Raw genomic sequence first — 23172 nt, forward strand, 5'->3', positions numbered from 1 at the left:
TTTGAATAGTCTCTTCATTGCCGTTCAGTTTTAGACTTTCTCATTATTGTCATATAGGCAACTTTTTTTAAGGGAAACACTGAATGAATGAAATAGGATGTGACTGTCCTCTAAATCCGTGACCAGCATGATGTTTTAGGTCGAATCCAATTATATGTAGGCTATAGTCTACAACATATATTCTACAGCTATACAATATGTCTGAATAGACTCATCTACTTGCTATCTTTTTAAAGCCAATAGTAAAACTATTTTTCACAATACTTGGCAACAATCACCAGATTCTTTATAAATTAATTAATTATTTCGTTCGTTTTAACATTAGATATTTGTGTCCGCACCTTTGCTGTGAAGGCAAAAACTTCAGTCACTCGCAAATATTCGATTATCTTTTTTTTTCTTTGCTTCAAAATGTATGGTCCTGTCCAAGCATATCCTATAATAAGTAGGCTAATCCGTTACACTTCGTTATGACCAGTGTCTGCACGGAGCCCTGCGTGTAGCCAAGAACTTGTTATTGAGAAAATAATGTAAAGTAGGCTATTGAAGCTTAGTATTCAAAGCTAAGGATATCCGTTTGACCATATACGCCTCTCTCTCTCTTTCTCGCTCTCTCTCTCTGAATCTCTCTCCACCTATCTATCTTATATATAAAGAAAGATATATATATCTTTTCTTTCCATCTTCCTTTCTTTCTCTCACCGGTGTGTCGAAGTGATGTAATAAAACTGTATTTATCACTGAAAAATGTCTTTCTTGGTGTTTCATCCTGTACTAGTTATTTTAGTCTATGGCAAAATAATTTGTTAATGTTTCAAATATAATTTATGACTCATTGGCTTTAGCATGAACATCGTCAATAATTTCAATTTGAATTGTTTCTTGTATAAAGGCCTATGTAAATATGCTATTTGATGATGCTTTCTGTATTGCATGAAAAATGCGTCTGCGTAGCCTATTCCGCTTTTTTCATGAACTTAAAACTATTTATTTGTATGTGTGCGGTGGTTTATTGAACAAAATAGAGAGTTCAGTCAGGCTTGTTGTTAAGAAATTCGAGCTAGACCTCCATGCCCTCCGTTAAGAATCAAGTACGATGGACTTCAACTCAAACTATGGAAGTTTTGATTAGATTTAAGTATTTGTAACCCACAGAAGACAATCCACAAAGCATGATCCACAAATATTTCGCTAGCCACAAACAAAACGCCACACTTTGATGAGTCTCTGAATGTTATATACTTTCTGCTTTATTTATATCTGCTTTATTGGAATCCTGAAATAAACTGTTCAGTGAGTGCAAACTTGTGAACGGAGGATCAAAAAGGGTAACGATTACTGTAACCCGAACTGTAGCCTTATGACCTGATGGTGCATACAATAATTCGAGTTTTGTGCAAAATTACATGTTCATCAGTATCTCCGAGTTCGTCCTGAATGACTGATGTATATTGGCTAAATAAGTTCGGCCTGTCATACTTACAATGGAAAATATTGGCGTATAATGACATCATAAAGTGTCTTAAAAAGACCGAGTGGATCGATTCATCTTTTCAGATTTATTTATACACGGAATACGGATAAATGTCTTCTAAAGTACTATCCATTTGATAAATGAAATTATGGAACACAAATATTGGATTTACAGGGCCTATGATAATAACATACAAGAAGACAAAAGTAACAGTAGCTCTATATCGAAGAGTTAATTATGAATGAGGTTACCAATAAGATACAAATAGATTTTCTTTGTTTTCTTAGATGTTTTGAAGGAATAGTGGATTTCCTACTTTTTTCCTTTAGTTTTTCATTCCATGCTTACTTATATATTTATTTTTAATATCTGTAGATACTTTCATTAGTTTATGTGTATTATTTTTCCATTACAACATTTATCAAGCTGTACCATTATCAGAAGAGAAATAGTTTTATTTTCTTTCTCTTTCCTCATCAACGTATTCAGCTATTTGAAAAGTGCACAGAGCTCAAACCCACATACTCACAGACACTGTACACACAGATACTCTATATTACATTGTGCAATTTTATGATTAATATTGTGACTGTATGTGTCATCATTAAACTAAATAAATTCCAAGCTTACGCAAAAAAAGGTCTTTTAGGTCAGTGATAGTATCAGACACCTGTCTATATCTTTTAATCCAACATTATAGTCCTTACGAGTAAGTCCATTAGGTTTTTTATAGACTTCAGTAACATTTACGAGCATGTCAGCAACAGCAGGGAAGAAAGTTGTTTAAATGCAAACTTCTAATATGCACCCTTCCCCATCTCGTTGGTAAAGACCAGCTAGAGATTATATGAAGGGTTTACACTTTTTTGTCTGTCCACATTTTTTGTCAGTTTGTTGGTATTTGTGTAGCTATGGGAATTTTAGTAAAGACATCACATTCCAACACGCACCCAGTCTCATTTGAATTCCTCAGTGTCAAAACAACCTTTGACCCTGGTGTCTGGGTGCCTTGTGTGATGGAAGGTCAAGGTCATCTGTTGGCCCCTCCTGTGGCGGGGAGAGAAGTAGAACAGAGGCAGATAGAACAGAATGTCTGTTTGGAGAAAATAACAATAACACCAGACATCTATGTTCACACAGGGTCTGTTCAGGCCAGACCACAGAGCTTCAGATTACATAGTCTAGTCTGTAAATTATGTCAAATACAGATGAATACAACGGAAACCTTTTGATATAGGCTCTTCTACGCCGTTCAGTTTTGGACTAACTCATTATTGTAATAGGCAACTTCTTTTAAGGGAACACTTATACTGATTCACACAGAACTACTATGTTCAACAACATATGTATTAATTTATGTAGAAATTACATTTCAACCCCTTTTTGCCACTCCATGGCCTCAAAAAAAGGTTCATCTCTCTCTATTTTCATAGAGCACACATTACTCTTTGCAAATAGCTGTTTACACTGTGTAACCAGCATATCTTTGGCGCTTCACTGTAAAAGTCTCTAATAAAGATAACTAATAAAATCTTCAATTTAAGAATACAGATACTGATGGAAATGTTTTGCAAAGACTGGAATGCGTGATGTTCTAGCACCCATGCCTTAAACCTGCTGTTCCATTTCCCATTCAAACTAGAGATTTAGTTAGATTTTTACACAGAATTGTTTCTCACACTGCAGCTAATGGATGAACATATCTTGAAAGGGAATTTCACCATGCACTATACAGCAGATAACATCTGCAAACACGTTCTCCATTACCCAGTAATGTACAAAAGAGAGCAGAAGAGCCTTTGGGCAATGATGGGTCTGTGGGTGACAGATGAGAGATGGAGGTCAGAGAAGGGGACAGTGAAGGGTGGAGTGGAAGGCTGAGCGCATGAACACAGCACACCCTACAGGCCACAGAGAGATGGAGCTCCAGAATCCTGTCGAAAGGGCACTTTCAGCCCTGCCTACAGTGGACCACTGGCTGACCTGTGCCCAGACATTGATGGGGACATAATGCTTCTGTACTTAAACAAATTAAAAACAATTCCAAGCTTATGCTAAACAAAACAATTATACAAACAACTGGCATTCTCTTTAGGTGGCATACTATAATAGTCTACATGAGTAACAGATTCTGTAGCATATACGTAAAGTCCTTAAGTCCATTAGGTTTTTTATAGACTTCAGTAGCATTTACGAGCATGTCAGCAACAGCAGGGAAGAAGGTACCAAGGGCTTTAAATGCAAACTTATAATATGCACCCTTTCCCATCTTGTTGGTAAGGACCAGCAAGAGATCAGAATTTAGAATCAGAATCAGAATTATAAGAAGTATATTTTCACATACAGGAAATTGACTTAGTGTAGTTGGTGCATAAGACATATAACAGCAATATATATAAATAGAAGTATTTTCTGAAAATGTACAAAAGAGCAAATAAACTCAATTAGAAGTTCAAACTATTTACTAGCAATGATTGCATTCTTTCCTATCAATGGCAATTCCATGGACAATTCAATAAATACATATTAGTGCATTACCATATCAAAGAATCACAAAAAGCCTGAATGTCAGAGCACACTCTTCTAACTTAAACATACTCTACAAAGTCATTTCCAATCCTATATATTGACAACATTCCTTTTCTGTTCATGCATTCATTTGCATGTCCTCAGCGGCTCCCCCTCTTTTCCAGGAAAGCCCCCCAGGATGGCTACTGCTCTGGGCACTGCTGGGTGTGCGGCTGGGAGGGCTGTGTGTGGCTGGGAGGGCAGGGTGCGGCTGGCCCCCTCGTTAACATGCTCATTGTGGGACCTCCATTCGGAGGGCTGTTTTCTCACACTCATGGCCTCATCCAAGAGATGCACGATCAGCCCCCTCCCTCCACAAGCTTGTCACTCATGCACACGCACACACACACACACACACACACACACACACACACACACACACACACACACACACACACACACATCCAGACAGGCAATCAGTCATCGGTTGTGAAAGGGGGGCCTCCCCTCTCCGTATCCCTTCTCTTTTAACGCTCCCTGCCTCTTTTCTCTCCCTCTCTCTGTCTTTCTCCTGTTCTCCGCTGTGCTGAATGGGCGGGTTAGCCTTAATCCCCCTCTCTCGCTCACTCCCTTTAGTTCCCGCCATGGTGATTGTGCCTCTTCCACTGGCCAGCATAGTAAACAGGGTCATGTGTCCCTGGAGGTCTAGTCCAACCAACTCCGCCAACCCACTCCCACCCCCTGCCTCCCTCTCCCAGGTTATGGCCCATCAAGACTACTGCCTCCTTGTCCAGTAGAGTCCTCTTTGACAGCCACAAAAGGATCATATCATGAAAGGGGCTTGATTTAGTTTTAACAGGGTCCTGTGTCCTCTCTTTAAGGGGCTAATGAATAAACATGTCGAGCAGCCATCTTAAGAGTGGAGTGGGCTGTGTGTGTGAGAGAGAGAGAGTGAAAGAGAGAGAGAGATAGGGGTGGGGTGGGGGGGGGGGGGGTCGGTGTCTGGGAAAAGAGGAGTGGGGAGACAGAGTCTGATTTAAATGGGGCACTCATAGAGCCATTACCTTCTTAACTTAAAATGTGTTAGTACAAGACAAGACAGCCCATCATTCATCTTGCTTTAGACTGAGGGAATTGGAATTGAGGATGCAAAGAACTTCGTTAACAGAATTTCAGCTTGACGTGGTGCAGGGAACCATTACCTATCGAAGTTCCAATTTTCACAGGGAGAGCAGAGTTGTAGTTGTATAGAGTTATACATTATACTTGTGATCAGGTCAAGATATGTCTGGACAAATTAAGTTCACAAAGCAGTGACCTGAACTTCACACTTCAGACCAAGTGACCTTTGACCTCTGTGTAAAAAGACCTATAAAGTAAAAGTCCTTCCTCATCCCATCAACTCAGACAACCCAGAAGGACTGATCTTTCACCTAACCTTGACCTTAGGAGAGACAACCCAAGAGGACATCTAGCAAGGATGGAAAAATAGACAAGAGAGAGAGAGAGAGAAAGACTTTGCTAAATTTGGATGTAATCATCAACATTACATGACATTAAGCATCCGTTAGAGGTTGGAACTCAATTCCGAGAACCCAAATAGTAGATTTTAAAATATATTTATTGACCACCAAGTGTGACAGAAGATTATTGATCATCTGATCTTAAACGCTTAACATAAATAAAGCTAAATAAAGGACAACAGTATCCACAGTATTGCAATCTACCACGCTTAGAGCCTTTAAACTGGTCTACAGTTACAATCGACACATTTCATAAAAGCAAAGACACATACAAGACATTCAAAATGTGTGTAAATTATTATTAAAATGTTCAGTGTTGACATAATATCAGTATCTGTAAAATTCTCAGTAAAAGGCTTCATACAGTTACACTCAAACAAATAGATTAACAAATGATTATCAGTTAAATTCTGGTGGTAAGACAAGCCAATCAAGTTAAAAAAAAAATGTATCACATTCAAAGCCATTTTGCTTTGGTCACACTGTTTGGTAGGTGTCAGTTGCCAGTTGCCAGTTATTCCTAACAGAAAAATCCAAGCAACTGACAGGCCTGCACGAGAAGCAGCATTCCAGCATACATGAGAGCATTAGTATGCAGTGTGCATGGTGTTTATGTGTGTGAGTGTGTGTTGCCATGGAGTTTATGTGTGTTGCTGCTGCTCTACGTCTGCGGTTCTAAGTAGTGAGGCTCCGCCCTGTGAATGAGAAAGGCAGATAAATTCAATGACGTCATAGCCTTCCTTCATACAAAGAGGAACTAGTGACACCTTGTGGATTAATAGTGCAACATATCTGAAAGCATTGAATGGGAATCTGGAGAAAAATGTGTTGAACGCATAACACAGAAGAAAACACTATGTCTAGATGCAAGCTTATAAAATAGAAAGGGAAAGCTTGAAAAACATCAGTCTGACTTACAGGTCTGTGCGTTTGTTCATCACCATGTGGTTGTTGTACTCCAGGATGGGAGGAAGATGTTCTTCCTCTTCTGGTACCTACACACACAGACACAGACACAGACACAGACACAGACACAGACACAGACACAGACACAGACACAGACACAGACACGTTTCAGAAATACCTCAATGTACTTTTCCTACTGGACCCCCATCATGTATCTCTTGGCCGAAACAAATCCAAGGGAAATATCATAGCAGCATGACTGGGTGTATAAATAGTGGTACACAGAACAGTGTGAAGGACATGTAGACACGTGGGAAGTTTGAAATTACATTTTAGAGTTCACCCACAGGCTCCTGTGTCTGTGTTTAACCTGTAATCACGATCAATGTCGGTAGTTCCCAAGGATGTACGTGTCTCAAAGGGCGTTCATTTAATAACAGCTTCAATCCTTACCTCCCAGTAGAACTCGTCATCAAAACAGTGCTCATCTGCCACATCCCCCCATATGGGCAGCTTCAGGACACAACCTATAGGGAAAAAACCCTTAAACATCATACCTTTACTTTACGAAAGGGGCTAAACCAAATGTTTACACAAACTGGCACCCACCTACTAAAATACCTCCACCAATGCCAAAGACTAAGGACACACACAGCCCAGCTGCCTGGTACCCTCCCTGAATGGCAGGCGTCCGCTTTGCAAAAGCCCCCACAAAGTCAAAAGTGTTTATCAACCTGTATCAACACAGAGAAGACACTGGCCATGAAGGATAAATAATACATTAGTCATAAGTCGATGGGAAAGCAAGTTGCATTAAGTGCTCACCCCTCTTCCCCGTAGACTCCTGTGCTAGCGGTCGCAGCAGTGATCGCACCGACTATGCCCCCGATGACACCGGGCATGGCGTGAAGGTTGTGGACGCCACAGGTGTCCTGGATCTTGAGCTTACGCTCCAAGAATGGCTGCAAGCCATAAAGGCACGGTTTCATTTCTCCATCCAAACAAAGCCCACAAGCTAAACCAGGTCCTTAGGTGGCCCTCAGTTCCAAACATAGGCAGTGTAAAACCATGGAGGTTCATTGAATTAGTAAAATAAATATAAAATCACAAATTTGGGCAAAGCTGTCCTCTCCAAGTCCAAATATTTAGACTGTAAAGAAACAGAGTGCATTATCCCAGTATACAGTCATGGATGGAACAACATGAGGTTTAGATGGAGCCCTACATCAGAACTCACTGAGAGGTAGATATAACCTAGGGTGGAGATGATCCCGCAGCAGAAACCCACAATCAGAGACCCATATGGCATCAGCATGAACTCTGCTGCTGTTCCCACGGCAACTCCACCGGCCAGAGTGGAGTTCTGGATGTGTACCTGGAAGGTGGCAGAAGGAGAGGGGTTAAAGCTGTGCCCCACCTGTTCCACCCTTGGAGACAATGCTGCAAGCCAACAGCTTGGATTAAAGCTCCAGCAGTTTGTGTTGGGTACATGGTTCAGTGTTTGTTTCACATGGGTATTAAGAATCAAGGCAAATGTCTTCACCATGTCAACTTTGCCCTTTTTCTCGAAGAGGCTGGAGATGGCATACGCAGTGAGGACCGTGGAGGCCAAGGACAGGTAAGTGTTGATTGCTGCACGATGCTGCCCGTCGCCATGGTCTGTGATTGCCGAGTTAAAACTTGGCCAGAACATCCACAGAAACAGGGTTCCTGAAGAAATTGGCATATGAATGTTTGAAATTCAAGGGTTACCAGTTTAATGTACCCATGCCATTAGTATCAAGAAATAAACAGGGATGCTACAAAGGTTCTCTAGTGATGTTAAATATGCTCTTCATTTTCAGTCCAGTAATCTTACCAATCATGGCAAAGACATCGGAGTGGTACACAGATCCTTGGAGATGCTTGCTCTGTTCCAAGTTTGGCCGGTATAAGACCCATGAGATGGACAGACCATAATAAGCTCCAAACGTGTGAATCACCATGGATCCCCCAGCATCTTTGGCCTGTGCATCAAACATATCCCATTACACTTTGATCGATTTCTTTTGTAATTAAAATATAGGAAAACAAGTGGCAGTAAAATGAGACATAAGATCCATACACAGCTCTTCATGTGACATGTGAAAAGAGTAAATATTTGTACAACTTATTAAATTACTCAATGTACAGTCTATGCAAGTGCATTTGATACCTATGGCATATTGTTTATAGTCATTCTGACAATCACTATGGACTGTGTGCATAATGAATATGTAACTGTTGGCACTTACATGGATGATGTTGAGGATGATATATTCCTCTACGGCAAACAATGTCACACCAAATAATGTCATCACCAACAGTTGAACAGGGCTGACTTTTCCCAGGACGGCTCCGTAGGCAATCAAACAGCCCGCCACACAGAAGTCAGCATTGATCAGGCTTCATAAAACACACAATTTAAATGAAAACAAGCTATTATCCTTGTAAACATTCTTAGAAATGTTTTATAACCAGCTAGAAATATTTCAAATGAGCTGTTACCAATAGCTGGAGATCAGAAAGAGGGAAGGGCATCTTTTATATTTACATTTGAAAAGCTATATGCTCTTTCCCCTTTAGCCAGAGTCTTCGCTCAACAACTGTTGGGATAAGGCTTAATATTAGGACTCCGATCCTTATGGCCCAATGCTGACTTTAGTTAAATGTCCTATTGTATAATGTTCATCTTTCCATGGCTGTGTCAACACAGATCATAACATGGCATTGTGTTGTGGTACAGAATGGACTGGAACAGCCTTCTGCATAATAAAAGAGAAACTAAACCCTGATGGCTCTGATACACCACAAAACAACAGGTATATACCCGCCCTAGCTATCAATCATTCCCTTATTGTCCCCTCTTAGTGTTTCAGGTGTCAAACTAAACGTACCTTTCTACTCCAATTTTGATCTTGCCATCCGTGGGGTCGAGCGCGTGAAACCAGCCCTGCATCAACAGCGCCCACTGGATGCCAAATGCTGCGATGAGGAAGTTGAAGCCCACAGCGCTGAAGCTGTAGCGCTTCAGGAAGGTCATGAGGAAGCCGAAACCTACAAAGATCATCACATGCACGTCCTGGAAGCCTGTGGACAAGTCAAACAACCAGCTGTCATTTCCACCCTGAGCTATCATGAGTAGCGTCAGTGCAGGGGTGTGTGACAACATGCTGGTCATTCATCTAACCAGCAAGGACACATGGACCTAGCTTGACATAAACTATTCTTAACAATCAAACGCCATCACAGATATCATTATTTGGATGCAAGATAAGTTGGAAATCCATTCACTGTTAGCAAACCATCTAGATAAGCATTTGTTTAACCATATAAGGAATACAGATGACTTAAGTGATGTTTTAGTGTGCAGTTGCTGACTTATCACCACAGTACTCTTCTGGGCACTGAACACTGAGTGTTTCAGTGAGAGGGTTTGAACCTCCAGAGAAACGGAAGGCAACATAACTTAATCAGACTAATTCTATATTACATAGCACTTGTCACAGGGTTACTATGCAGTGTTACAAACTAAAAGTAGGCATCCTGTCAGACGTTGTTCTTACCTAGGGTTATAGTTACAATTAGAGTGGTGTTAGAGAAACATAAGTAGGCCTAAGGACATTGCATTTGGGTCACGTTGTCTCTGAAAACCCATGTTAATTAATAAACAAAACACAAAGAATGAACATAGGCCTACTGTAATACAAGGTTATTCCATCTTATTAGTCTTTCTTTACATTTTTTTTCATTATAGTTGGACAAGAAACATGTTAGTTTTCACAACAAACTACATGTTGCAGTTTTAATGCGCAACAAGAGCTTTGTCACAAAGACATTAACCTCCAATACGCACCCCTATCAGTTACTACAAGCAGTCACCTGATTCAGAACACCACATACAGTACGTACACACAAAAGACCACCTGTTGGGTCATGTATTCATCTAAGCATGAATGGTCTTCAGCTTTGAGAGCTTTGACTGTTTTTAACCATGTCAGTTGTGGTTAAACTTACTTCACCATATAGGATTTTTGTTTTGTTTTGCTAGGAGAATGAAGACATAAGACTCTTATATTAGGAGGTTTACCACTTACTCTGAGTTAACATACCCAAGTTTGCCAGTAAGCCATGCACTTGGAATCTCCCCCCGGATCAAATCAAATTCTGATTCTGTCAATGGGGGTATGTGTCATGTATCTGATGCCAACTCTCCATGGTCACATTCATCTTCAAACATTTGTGTGATATGGAAAGACATGATCAGTATTATTACCATTATTCTCACTATCGCATTATCAACAATCTGACCTGTTGACATAATACTCACAGGTCTAGCAGTCCCTGTCTGCGACTGACACATGAGGGAGTGGCTGCATTTCACCTTTGTAAGGTGAAAGCTATACCTCAGCATTAAATTCAGTCCCACAGACAGGTAGTTATTTAAAGTGATCCAAATAGCCTGCAGTGACCTGATGCCATATCTGAGATAGAATCATGATAATCTGACACCAGAAGATACGTTGTGGTAGAGCATAGCCCCACACCCAGTTAGATCTCGAAGAAAGGGAAAATAACACCGGCCCTCATGCGAGTGAATACACAACCAGACAGTCAAGTTCTCTTGTGTACTGCAAGCACATCATGTTTACGCCACAGTGGACTAGAATAAGCAGCCTGCGTTAAGTTTGGATAGAGGTTACTATTGGACTCATACGGCCATTTTTTTTCTGCGCGCATTATCCACCCTGAACTAACAGTTGTTAATATTGGCAATATGATCGCAGACGAGGTCTAATATAAAACATACATTTTTAAAGATAGAAATATACCATTTAGTCAGTTCATTTTCAGTTTAAAGGAATGATTGTTTTCATAAAGCTGCGTTGTCCTGTAGATAACGATCGAAGATGGTTAGGACAAATCAAGGGTCCATCGGAACAGCCTTTATCCATCATATGACCAGAGTGAAATAAATGACTACACTGAATTAAACTTTGGATTTAATAAAAATGATTTGCTTGATATGGGTGATAATTGTAGTTTACCCCAAATTCAATAACATCAAAGTGCAATTCGTGTGACTAAAAAGAAACCATAAACAAATACATTCACTTCACCTTTTAAATGAATTTATTCACATTCTGTCAACAGTTTGTTGTTGTTGTTCTCGTACATTTTTGTAGATATTTGTCTCATTGTGTTTTTATGTTTAATAAAAACTATTTAAAAATTATATATTCACATTTTAGGTATTTAATACTGTAAAATAATAACAAGGTACTCACTTGGATATCTGAAGTAGAAGTCATTCTCAGCATCACTGGTGATATTGTGTGACTTTTTATGTTCTACCCAGTGAGTGTCGGATTCTTCATCATAACGAATGAAAACTCCAAAGAGAATAATCATGGCAATTTGCCAAACGAAGCAAACAGCAGGGAAACTGGCTCTAATATTCGTATTTTTCGGCCGGTCACAACATTCTGTCGCGCTGTACAAACAATTCCCCATCGCTAATAGGTTTGAGGTACCTAGAGCAGCCACGAAAGTCCAGTGTGGGCACAGAACATCCGCACTGGCGAGTCAGGTGAAGTCTTATCACTAATGAACTCGTCAACCTTGATTGGGGCGTGGTGTCATCTTCGGGAGTTCCAGTGGTGGCGGGATGATTATAGGCGTGAGTTGTGTGAGTATCATTGTTCACTAGTAAGACTCGTGTTACCATTCATTTTCATTTTCATGATCTGATATTTACATGGCTGTTTTTAATAGCAATGGTAACGATACTAGGAGTTTATTTACTGTGGTGTATCGTTCGAGTATTAGTCTATCTACACATTTATGATATTGTTTGTTTGGGCTGTGTACAACATGCTTCTTTGCAATAATGAGAACTTGGTGCAATGCTGATCAGAGCTCTCCTTAATAATCTTTCTGCTGTCTGAATTGTGTTCAGGCCCTGGTGTGAATATAGTTTATAATTAGCCTAAAGATAAATTATTAAGCAGTTACATTTATCCAAAGCAATTGATCTCATTTTAAACCTCTTAATCTGCAAGAGTGTTCCCATGAAATGAAAAAAAAAAAACATCCTAACAGTTCATCAGAAACTGTATGTACCCTAAGCTTGTGCCACAAGGTGCCTTTTATAACAAAGGTTTTATGACAGGTGCACACATACTGGCGTGCAGCATAATCAGGAGGCCAACCACTGTTACTAATGAGTCCAGTGATGACCCAGCATGCTGTGCAGTAGCCCTACCCTGTGGGGAATGAACCAGGACTGTATGTCCCTGGAGGCATGTAGATTCTGGATCACGTACACACTCACACTCTCTGTTGGGGAATTGGAGTGGCACAGGCCCACCTCGGGCTTCCTCAGCAGTGTGGGTTATTCAGGTTTTTTTGGGGGGGGGCCTGAACATTGTATGCAGCAAAACTGGGAGGGACTAGCTGATACAGTATGTGGACAACTTCAGAGTTGGACGCAAATTGTCCCACAAATCACATAAAGAGGGAGATGTTTAGTGGTTAATAACTTATACTGTGGCAAAGGGTTACAGTTTTGGACCCCCCAAAGGATCTCATTGGGCAGGTTTAAAAGGGTTTTGTGAACTTCTTTTGGAATGGTCATCTCTGGCTGCCTCTGAGTGTTTTGTGTCTGCCATTGACTGAAGGCGGTCAAGGCTTAATTCATGTAGATTCAAAATAGTTCAGTATAGTTCAGGGAATGTGTTGTGGATTCCTTTCACTCCTTCATGAAAGCTTGGGCTTGATAAGCATTTGTTGTGGAAAGGTCTTTTTTACAGAGCAGGGGGCCTCCTTGTTCTTGGGGATGGTTTCAGTTCAGTTTCAGGAGGGCAATGAGCATTTTGGTGTCAATGTTTTTTTCTAATGATTTTGAAGAATCAAGCATCACTAGACTAGTTGGTCTACCTGATCTGTTTTGAGGGTGTGTGGCAAACTCCACAGTTCATAGCAGAGCAGGTTCCACTCAGGTCAGTTAGGTTGGTCAGTGAGATGCTGGGTAGTCCCAAAGCTTCCTTGCCCCAGACTTGGTGGAACTGAAAACCGCCTTGTCACCTTTGGTGCACGTGAACCCCATGCACAGCCCATGGAACACTGGCCAACACAGGATTCATGTCTTCGGGAGGCTTGTTTTCAGCTTGTGAAATGGACTGATTGCTTTTTGTTGGTTTTTAAATGGGGTTTTAAATAAAGGGTTAAAAGTCAAAGTTTCTCTTTCTGAATATTTTCTTCTGGACAACCAGTGATCATTAAATTGCATTCCTATTCAAGTTATAACAAACAAACACAGACAGAGGCAGTAAAGAAAATGCTAACATATTTTAACCACAAAAATAGTTATTTATTGAAACGGTGGATTCTATAGAGTTTATGCAATCAGATGTGGTGTCAAGAGTCTCATCCGGGTCAGTCAAACCTGTAAGAGACAGATACAGATAGCCAGAGTATATTGGTTAGGAGGCAATGCTCTTGTCAGAGAGCATAAACACTGATCACACTGAACCATTACTTCTGAAGTGCCTCAGCTGTGAGCCCAATGTATGGTCTGATTTCAATTTCTTCTCACCTTTTGGGTTTGGGGTCTTTGGCTTCCAAGTGCTCTGCTTCTGGCAAAACTGCTTCATCCACCAAGCTGAAGGACAGAAAGTATCTCATCATAAATCTCTTGGCAAAAACAAATCCAAGGAAAATATCATTGCAGCATGACTGGGTGTATAAATAGTGGTACCCAGCACAGTGCGAAGGACATGTAGACACGTGGGAAGTTTGCAATAACATTTTAGAGTTCACCCACAGGCGCCTGTGTCTGTGTTTAACCTGTAATCACGATCAATGTCAGTAGTTCCCAGGGATGTACGTGTCGATTCACGGTATAATCATGAACCCACTTCTATGAAAACACAAAGGGCGTACATTTAAAGCTTCAATCCTTACCCTTCCCAGTAGAACTCGTCATCAAAACAGTGCTCATCTGCCACATCCCCCCATATGGGCAGCTTCAGGATACAACCTATAAGGCAAAAACCCTTAAACATCCTACCTTTACTTTACGAAAGGGGCTAAACCAAACTTGACCCAAACTGGCACCTACCTACTAAAATACCTCCACCAATGCCAAAGACTAAGGACACACCCAGCCCAGCTGCCTGGTACACTCCCTGAATGGAAGGCGTCCGCTGTGCAAAATCCCCCTTAAAGTCAAAAGTGTTTATCAACCTGTATCAACAAAAAGAGGACACTGGCCATGAAGCATTAGTCATAAGTCGATGGGAAAGCAAGACGTTTCAAGTCAAGTGCTCACCCTTCTTTCCCGTAGACTTCCGTGCTGGCGGTTGCAGCAGTGATCGCACCGACTATGCCCCCGATGACACCGGGCATGGCGTGAAGGTTGTGGATGCCACAGGTGTCCTGGATCTTGAGCTTACGCTCCAAGAACGGCTGCAAGCCATAAAGGCACAGTTTCATTTCTCCATCCACACAAAGCCCACAAGCTAAACCAGGTCCTTAGGTGGCCCTCAGTTCCAAACATAGGCAGTGTAAAGCCATGGAGGACAGCACGTACGTTTTAATCTTGTTATACAGCATGAATGTTTCATGCAACACACCCAGCAGGGGCATCTTTCTTGAATTAGTAAAATACATATTTGGAACTTACTGTGAGGTAGATATAACCTAAGGTGGAGATGATCCCGCAGCAGAAACCCACAATCAGAGACCCATATGGCATCAGCATGAGCTCTGCTGCTGTTCCCACGGCAACTCCACCGGCCAGAGTGGAGTTCTGGATGTGAACCTGGAAGGTGGCAGAAGGAGAGGGGTTAAAGCTGTGCCCCACCTGTTCCACCCTTGGAGACAATGCTGCAAGCCAACAGCTTGGATTAAAGCTCCAGCAGTTTGTGTTGGGTGCATGGTTCAGTGTTTGGTTCACATGGGTAGTAAGAATCAAGGAAAATATCTTCACCATGTCAACTTTGCCCTTCTTCTGAAAGAGGCTGGAGATGGCAAACGCAGTGAGGACCGTGGAGGCCAAGGACAGGTAGGTGTTGATTGCTGCACGATGCTGCCCGTCGCCATGGTCTGTGATTGCCGAGTTAAAACTTGGCCAGAACATCCACAGAAACAGGGTTCCTGAAGAAATGGGCTCATGAATGTTTAATATTCAAGGGTTACCAGTTAAATATACCTGAGCATTTTTTTTATCAAGAAAAATACATGGATGCTACATAGGTTCTCTGGTGAAGATAAAGTATGCTCTTTATTTTCAGTCCAGTAATCTTACCAATCATGGCAAAGACATCAGAGTGGTACACAGATCCTTGGAGATGCCTGCTCTGTTCCAGGTTTGGTCGGTATAAGACCCATGAGATGGACAGACCATAATAAGCTCCAAACGTGTGAATCACCATGGATCCCCCAGCATCTCTGGCCTGTGCATCAAACATATTCAATTACACTTTGATCGATTTCTTTTTAAATAAAAAAAACTCGAAAAAAGTGGCACTAGCATGAGACATAAGATCCATACACAGCTCTACATTTGAAAAGAGTAAATATATTGATAGCTAATTAAAATGTCTCAATGTACAGTATATGCAAGTGCATTTCATACCTATGGCATATTCTTGTATATAATCATTCTGACAACCACTATGGACTGTATGGATAATGAATGTAACTGATGGCCCTTACATGGATGATGTTGAGGATGATATGTTCCTCTACGGCATACAATGTCACCCCAAATAATGTCATCACCAACAGTTGAACGGGGCTGACTTTTCCCAGGACGGCTCCGTAGGCAATCAAACAGCCCGCCACACAGAAGTCGGCATTGATCAGGCTGCATAAAACACACAATTTAAATGAAAACATGCCATTTTGCTTGCAAACATTCTTCGAACTGTTTTATACCAGCAAGAAATGTAACCTGCTAGAAATATTTCAAAAGAGCTGTTACCAATAGGTTGAGCTGTAGATCAGAAAGAGGGAAGGGCATCTTCTATATTTACATTTGAAAAGCTATATGCTCTGAATTTGTTTTACCCTTGAGTCAGAGACTTCGCTCAACAATTGTTGGTATAAGGCTTTATATTAGGACTCCGATCATTATGGCACAATGCTGACTTTAGTTAATGTCCTATTGTACATTTTCATCTTTCCATGGCTGTGTCAACACAGATCATAACATGGCATTGTGTTGTGGTACAGTATGGAGAATGGACTGGAACAGCCTTCTGCATAATAAAGAGAAACCGAACCCTGACGGCTTCTCTGATACACCACAAAACAACAGGTACAGTGCCACTTGAAAGTATGTGAACCCCTTGAGCACTTAAGCGTTTTCTGTTGTTTTACCATGATTTTTCATTTTTTTTATCACCAATTTTCCATAGATGAAATGTCAGGTTTATGTTTATCATTTGCATGTACTTGTTTAGAGGAAATTGTTTGAGAAGCTGAAAAACTACATGAAACATGGAATTAGTCCATTTCAAAAGTAAGTGAACCCCCAGCTGAATTGATAAAGTCAAGCAGGTAACAGATTCAGTGAAACTTATTTGGGTGAATAATTAGTCAATTGAGCAAACCGATCATCTGAGACATCCTTAGGGAAAGGTTTGGGCAACACAGATTAAAAGAGAGAGGAAACCAACCAAACTACTGTAGTGCCAAGGTGTACCCACACAGATCAACAATGCCGAGAGGAAACGAGATATCCGAGAACATCAGGAAGAAGGTACTGACAGCCCATCAGTCTTGGGAAAGCTATAAGACCATCTCCAAAAGATTCCAGCTCCATCCATCCATCCAAGACAAATAATTTTGAAATGGAGGGCATTCAACATGACCGCATCTCTGCCTAGAAGTGGACGCCCATCAAGACCATCACCAAGAAGCACCAGAAGAAGAATAAATCAGGTAAAAGTCAACCCACACATCACCTCTAAAGAGTTTCGGACCTCTCTGGCAGCATCTGGGGTAAATGTACATGGGTCTACAATCAGACGAAAATTGTTGGTTTTGATCGTGACAAAATAATTCTATCTCGGACTCATCTGTTTAAAGAAGGGACTTCCAGAAGGCCTTTGGTTTATCCAAGTGCTCTCGGGCAAAGTTGAAACGGGCAGTTTTGTTCTTTCTTGAGAGCAGAGGCTTCCTTCTAGCAACCCGATCATGAATGTCATGTCTATTCAATTTTCGTCTGATTGTAGACCCATGTACATTTACCCCAGATGCTGCCAGAGAGGTCTGAAACTCTTTAGAGGTGATGTGTGGTTTGACTTTTACCTGATTTATTCTTCTTCTGGTGCTTCTTGGCGATGGTCTTGATGGGCGTCCACTTCTAGGCAGAGATGCGGTCATGTTGAATGCCCTCCATTTCAAAATTATTTGTCTTGGATGGATGGATGGAGCTGGAATCTTTTGGAGATGGTCTTATAGCTTTCCCAAGACTGATGGGCTGTCAGAACCTTCTCCCTGATTTTCTCGGATATCTCGTTTCCTTTCGGCATTGTTGATCTGTGTGGGTACACCTTGGCACTACAGTAGTTTGGTTGGTTTCCTCCCTCTTTTAATCTGTGTTGCCCAAACCTTTCCCTAAGGATGTCTCAGATGATCGGTTTGCTTAATTGACTAATTAAGCACCCAAATAAGTTTCACTGAATCTGTTACCTGCTTGACTTTACCAATTCAGCTGGGGGTTCACTTACTTTTGAAATGGACTAATTCCATGTTTCATGTAGTCTTTTGGCTACTCAAACAATTCCCTCTAAAAAAAGTACATGCAAATGATAAACATAAACCTGGCATTCCTTCTATGGAAAATTGGTGATGAAAAAAATGAAAAATCATGGTAAAACAACAGAAAACTCCTAAGTGGTCAAGGGGTTCACATACTTTAAAGTGGCACTGTATATGCCCGCCCTATCTATCAATCACTCCCTTATTGTCCCCTCTTAGTGTTTCAGGTGTCAAACTAAACGTACCTTTCTACTCCAATTTTGATCTTGCCATCCGTGGGGTCGAGCGCGTGAAACCAGCCCTGCATCAACAGCGCCCACTGGATGCCAAATGCTGCGATGAGGAAGTTGAAGCCCACAGCGCTGAAGCTGTAGCGCTTCAGGAAGGTCATGAGGAAGCCGAAACCTACAAAGATCATCACATGCACGTCCTGGAAGCCTGTGGACAAGTCAAACAACCAGCCGTCATTTCCACCCTGAGCTATCATGAGTAGGCGTCAGTGCAGGGCTGTGCGACACATGCTGGTCACTCATGTAACCATCAAGGACACCTTGCATGACAAACTGCTCTTAACAATCCAATACCTTCACAGATATCAGAATTTGGATGCAAGATAAGTTGGAAATCTATTCACTGTAAGCACACCATCTAGATAAGCATTTGTTTAACCATTTTAGGAGTTAGTTTAAATACAGATGACTTAAGTGATGTTTTAGCATACAGCTAGGGAACAATGTCAGGAAGACATACAGTTGTGGCCAAAAGTTTAGAGAAGACACAAATATACATTTTCTCAAAGTTTGCTGCTTCAGTGTCTTAAGATCCGTTTGCCTGATGTTACTATGGAAGACTGAAGTATAATTACAAGCATTTAATAATCCTGCAGCTGAATCAACTTTAGGATACAGTCCTGGCGCCTGCTGGCCAACACATCCTCCGAGAGCAACTTCTCCTAACCATCCAGGAACAGTTTGGTGATGAACAATGCCTTTTCCAGCATGATGGAGCACCTTGCCATAAGGCAAAAGTGATAACTAATTGGCATGGGGAACAAAACATAGATATTTTGGGTCCATGGCCAGGAAACTCCCCAGACCTTAATCCCATTAAGAATTTGTGGTCAATCCTCAAGAGGTGGGTGGACAAACAAAAAAAAACAAATTCTGACAAACTCCAAGCATTGATAATGCAAGAATGGGCTGCCATCAGTCAGGATGTGGCCCAAAACCTAATTGACAGCATGCCAGGGCGGATTGCAGAGGTCTTGAAGGGTCAACACTGCAAATAGTGACTCTTTGCATACACCTCATGTAATTGTCAATAAAAACCTTTGACACATATTAAATGCTTGTAATTATATTTCAGTCTTCCGTAGTAACATCTGACAAAAAAATATCTTAAGACACTGAAGCAGTACATTTGGTGAAAATGTATATTTGTGTTATTCTCACATCTTTTGGCCACAACTGTAGGTTGCTGACTATCACCACAGTACTCTTCTGGGCACTGAACACTGAGTGTTTCAGTGAGAGGGTTTGAACCTCCAGAAAAAGGAAGGCAACAAAGTGACAGTGTTACAAACACAGAGTAGGCATCCTGTCAGAATGTGTTCTCACCTCGGGTTACAGTTGGAGTGGTGTTGGAGTTACATAAGGTCGCTTAGACTTAGAGAGTCCATGATGTTACACCTCATAAGTGATCAGATTTGTCATTACACTGTGTAGAATGCTCTGCCATTGTGTGTTTCATGCATACTTTTTGTCTGTTTAGGCTTTCCATTGAAAGAAACATGTTAATAAATAAAGAAAAACTAAAACACAAAGAATGAACATGGGCCTACTGTAATATAAGGTAATGCCTAATGCTATCTTGTTAGTCTTCCTTTAAAATTATATTATTAAAATTGGACAACAAACATGTTAGTTTTGATAAGAAACTACATGTTGCAGTTTTATTGTGCAACAAAAGCTTTGTCACAAATACATTTACTTCCAATACAGAACCCTACCAGTTACTACAAGCAGTCACCTGATTCAGAACACCACATATAGTACACACAAAAGACCACCTGTTACTTCACCACTAGAAGAATGTCTGTTTTGCTAGGAGAATGAAGCCAGGACTTTTCCATTAGATGGTTTACCACTTACTCTGAGTTAACATACTTAGGTTTGTCAGTAAGCCACGCACTTGGAATCTCCCCCCAGATCAAATTTAATTGTGATTCTGGCAATGGGGGTATGTGTCATCTATGTAATGCCAAGACTGTATCGTCACATTCATCTTCAAACATTTGTGTGATATGGAAACAGGGCCGGACCTAGCACATTTGGTGCCCTGGGCAAGCTTCACCCCTGGCGCCCTACTGCACCTTAATTTATAACAAGAACAAGAGCTAAGAAGAAATGCAAAGTGCATACTAAAGAATCAAAACAAATAAACAACTTGGCTACCAAACAATAATAATAATAAACAATAAAAGAATACATACAAATGTGCTTTCAATTAAAATTATATATTGTAAAATATGTTACACGTGTTGAAATAATCAAAAACTAATAGCAAAATAAACAAACAAATAAATAGTACAGATTAACTTTTAACTTTGTCTCAAGAACTATTTATATTCCACTCCAGTCCTCATCATCACACTTCAAGGTCGTATGCAATCTGACCACCAACCTCATGGTAAATACTGAATACAGCCAGACCACTGAGGCGTGATTGAGCCATGTTTGACCTCAGGTACGTTTTCAACCGTTTTAATTTAGAAAATGGGAAAAACTCCTCTCGGCTGAAGCTACTGTTACTGGTAGCGTTGCACTGAGCAATACACAAGTTGGGATATATGTCTGTGAGAATTAATTACTCAATAAGTTAAGTTTTTTGGTGAATTTGGACAGCCTGACATACTTTCATTCCAAGATAGGCATAGCGCTTGATTAGTTGAAACAGGTCTGATTAATCTGGCTAGCTCGCTACACCAAAACTAACGTTGTTATTAGTTTACATTTAAATTGCATGGCACAAAGTTACGCAAACTGCGGTACAGCTGAACTTGCGCTATGTTTTGCTAAAAATAGCCTGACTACAGTTTCGACTGAATGACAATAACGAACGTCAAACCCCTTCACTGGCTGGCTTGCTAACGTTAGCTAATTAGCAAGATACATGACATTATGATCTATTCGCTAAAGTTGATTATATCAAAATTGCATACCTTTCTCCTTGGCACGCCTTTTTTCTCTTTTTGTATTTTTTTTTGCGCGCATTATCCATCCTGACCTAACAGCTGCTAATACTATCGCACACGAGGTCTAATACAACCATACATTATTTAAGATTTTGTAAGGTTATTTTCAGTTTAAAGTGATGGTTCTTTTCATAAAGCTGCGTTGTCAAACATGTGACCAAAGTGAAACAAATTACTACACTGAATGAAATTTTGGATTTATTAAAAATGATTTGCTTGATATGGGTGATTACTGTAGTTTACCCCAAATTCAAAAACATCAGAGGGCAATTTCTTGGACTGAAAAGACCATAAACAAATACATTCACCTTTTAATTTAATTTAATGTATTCACATTTGAGGTATTTAGTACTGTCTAACCATAACAAAGGTACTCACTTGGATATCTGAAGTAGAAGTCATTCTCAGCATCACTGGTGATATTGTTTGCCTTTTTATGTTCTACCCAGTGAGTGTCGGACTCTTCATCATAACGAATGAAAACTCCAAAGAGGATAATCATGGCAATTTGCCAAACGAAGCAAACAGCAGGGAAACTGGGTCTAATATTCGTATTTTTCGGCCGGTCACAATATTCTCTCACGCTGTACAAACAATTCCCCATCGTTAATGGGTTTGAGGGACCTACACCAACCACAAAAGTTCAGCGTGGGCACAGAACAGCCGCACTAAGCTAGTCAGGCCAAGTCTAATCACTAATAAACGATACAACCTGTTGCACGTCAACCTTGACTGGGGCGTGGTGTCATTTTAGGGAGTTCCGGTGGTAGTGGGATGATTGCAGGAGTGAGTTATGTAGGTATTATTGTTCGCTAGAAAGACTCGTGTTACTATTCATTTTCATGATCTGGTATTTACATGGCTGTTTTTAAAAGCAATTGTTACGACCCCCTGCGCCCCTGCAGACGTTGTAGTGACCTTGCATGGCCCGCAGGCAACAGTTGGGACGACGTAACAGTCATGATTGGTTGATTGACTGATTATCCACACATGGGGAAATGTGGGGAAAAGGAATCTATGTTTAAATTGCATTTGGGGTGGCTAAATAAAGCAATGGCCTTTAGCCTGTGTGTGCTGTGGGGTCATTTGATACCAGGTGTTTATTTACTGTGGTTTATTGTGTGGGTATTTGTCTATCTATATATTTATGATTATTATTTGGGCTGTGCACAACATGCTTAATAATATTTCTACTGTCTGAGTTGTGTTCAGGCCCTGGTGTGAATATAGTTTATGGTTAGCCTCTAGATACATTATTTAGCAGAACCTTTTATCCAAAGCAGCATCTTCATAGATTTTATCCAATAAACATCTAAATAGATCTGCAAGAGTGTTGCCATGAAATGAAAAAAAACCCATCATAACAGTTCGTCAGAAACTGTATGTTCACTAGTTGTGCCACGCGGTGCCTTTCATAATAAAAGGAAGGTGCCGTGGCACAGTTTGACAGGTGCACACAGCATAAGCAGGAGGCCAACCACTGTAACTAATGAGTCCAGTGATGACCCAGCATGCTGTGCAGTAGCCCCTTACCCTGTGGGAAATTACACAGGACTGTATGTCCCTGGAGGCATGTACATTCTGGATCACGTACACACTCACACTCTCTCTCCCTGTTGAGGAGTTTGAGCCGCACAGGCCTACCTCAGCTTCCTCAGCAGACTGAACATTGCATGCAGAAAAACTGGGAGGGACTGGCTGATAAAGTAAGTGGACAA

General features: G+C 40.8%; 2 protein-coding genes across 2 annotated transcripts; both read right to left on the minus strand.

Moving 5' to 3' along the window:
* Positions 1-6166: 6166 nt before the first annotated feature.
* Positions 6167-11943, minus strand: LOC308368466 (ammonium transporter Rh type C-like; the record flags this gene model as incomplete). Its single annotated transcript, XM_080842635.1, has 11 exons — positions 6167-6200; positions 6424-6500; positions 6865-6938; positions 7021-7145; positions 7237-7373; positions 7649-7786; positions 7955-8121; positions 8270-8417; positions 8685-8835; positions 9327-9519; positions 11718-11943. The coding sequence occupies 11 exons, from the start codon at positions 11941-11943 to the stop codon at positions 6167-6169; spliced, it is 1470 nt and encodes a 489-aa protein (XP_080698761.1).
* Positions 11944-14390: 2447 nt separating this feature from the next.
* Positions 14391-22058, minus strand: LOC308367671 (ammonium transporter Rh type C 1; the record flags this gene model as incomplete). Its single annotated transcript, XM_080841649.1, has 9 exons — positions 14391-14470; positions 14552-14676; positions 14762-14898; positions 15116-15253; positions 15422-15588; positions 15740-15887; positions 16150-16300; positions 18447-18639; positions 21833-22058. 9 exons carry the CDS (start codon positions 22056-22058, stop codon positions 14391-14393), a joined length of 1365 nt encoding a protein of 454 aa, XP_080697775.1.
* Between the last annotated feature and the right edge of the window lie 1114 nt (positions 22059-23172).

The sequence above is a fragment of the Sprattus sprattus genome (genome assembly GCF_963457725.1).
Source record: "Sprattus sprattus genome assembly, chromosome: 7".
Taxonomy (NCBI): Eukaryota; Metazoa; Chordata; class Actinopteri; order Clupeiformes; family Clupeidae; genus Sprattus; species Sprattus sprattus.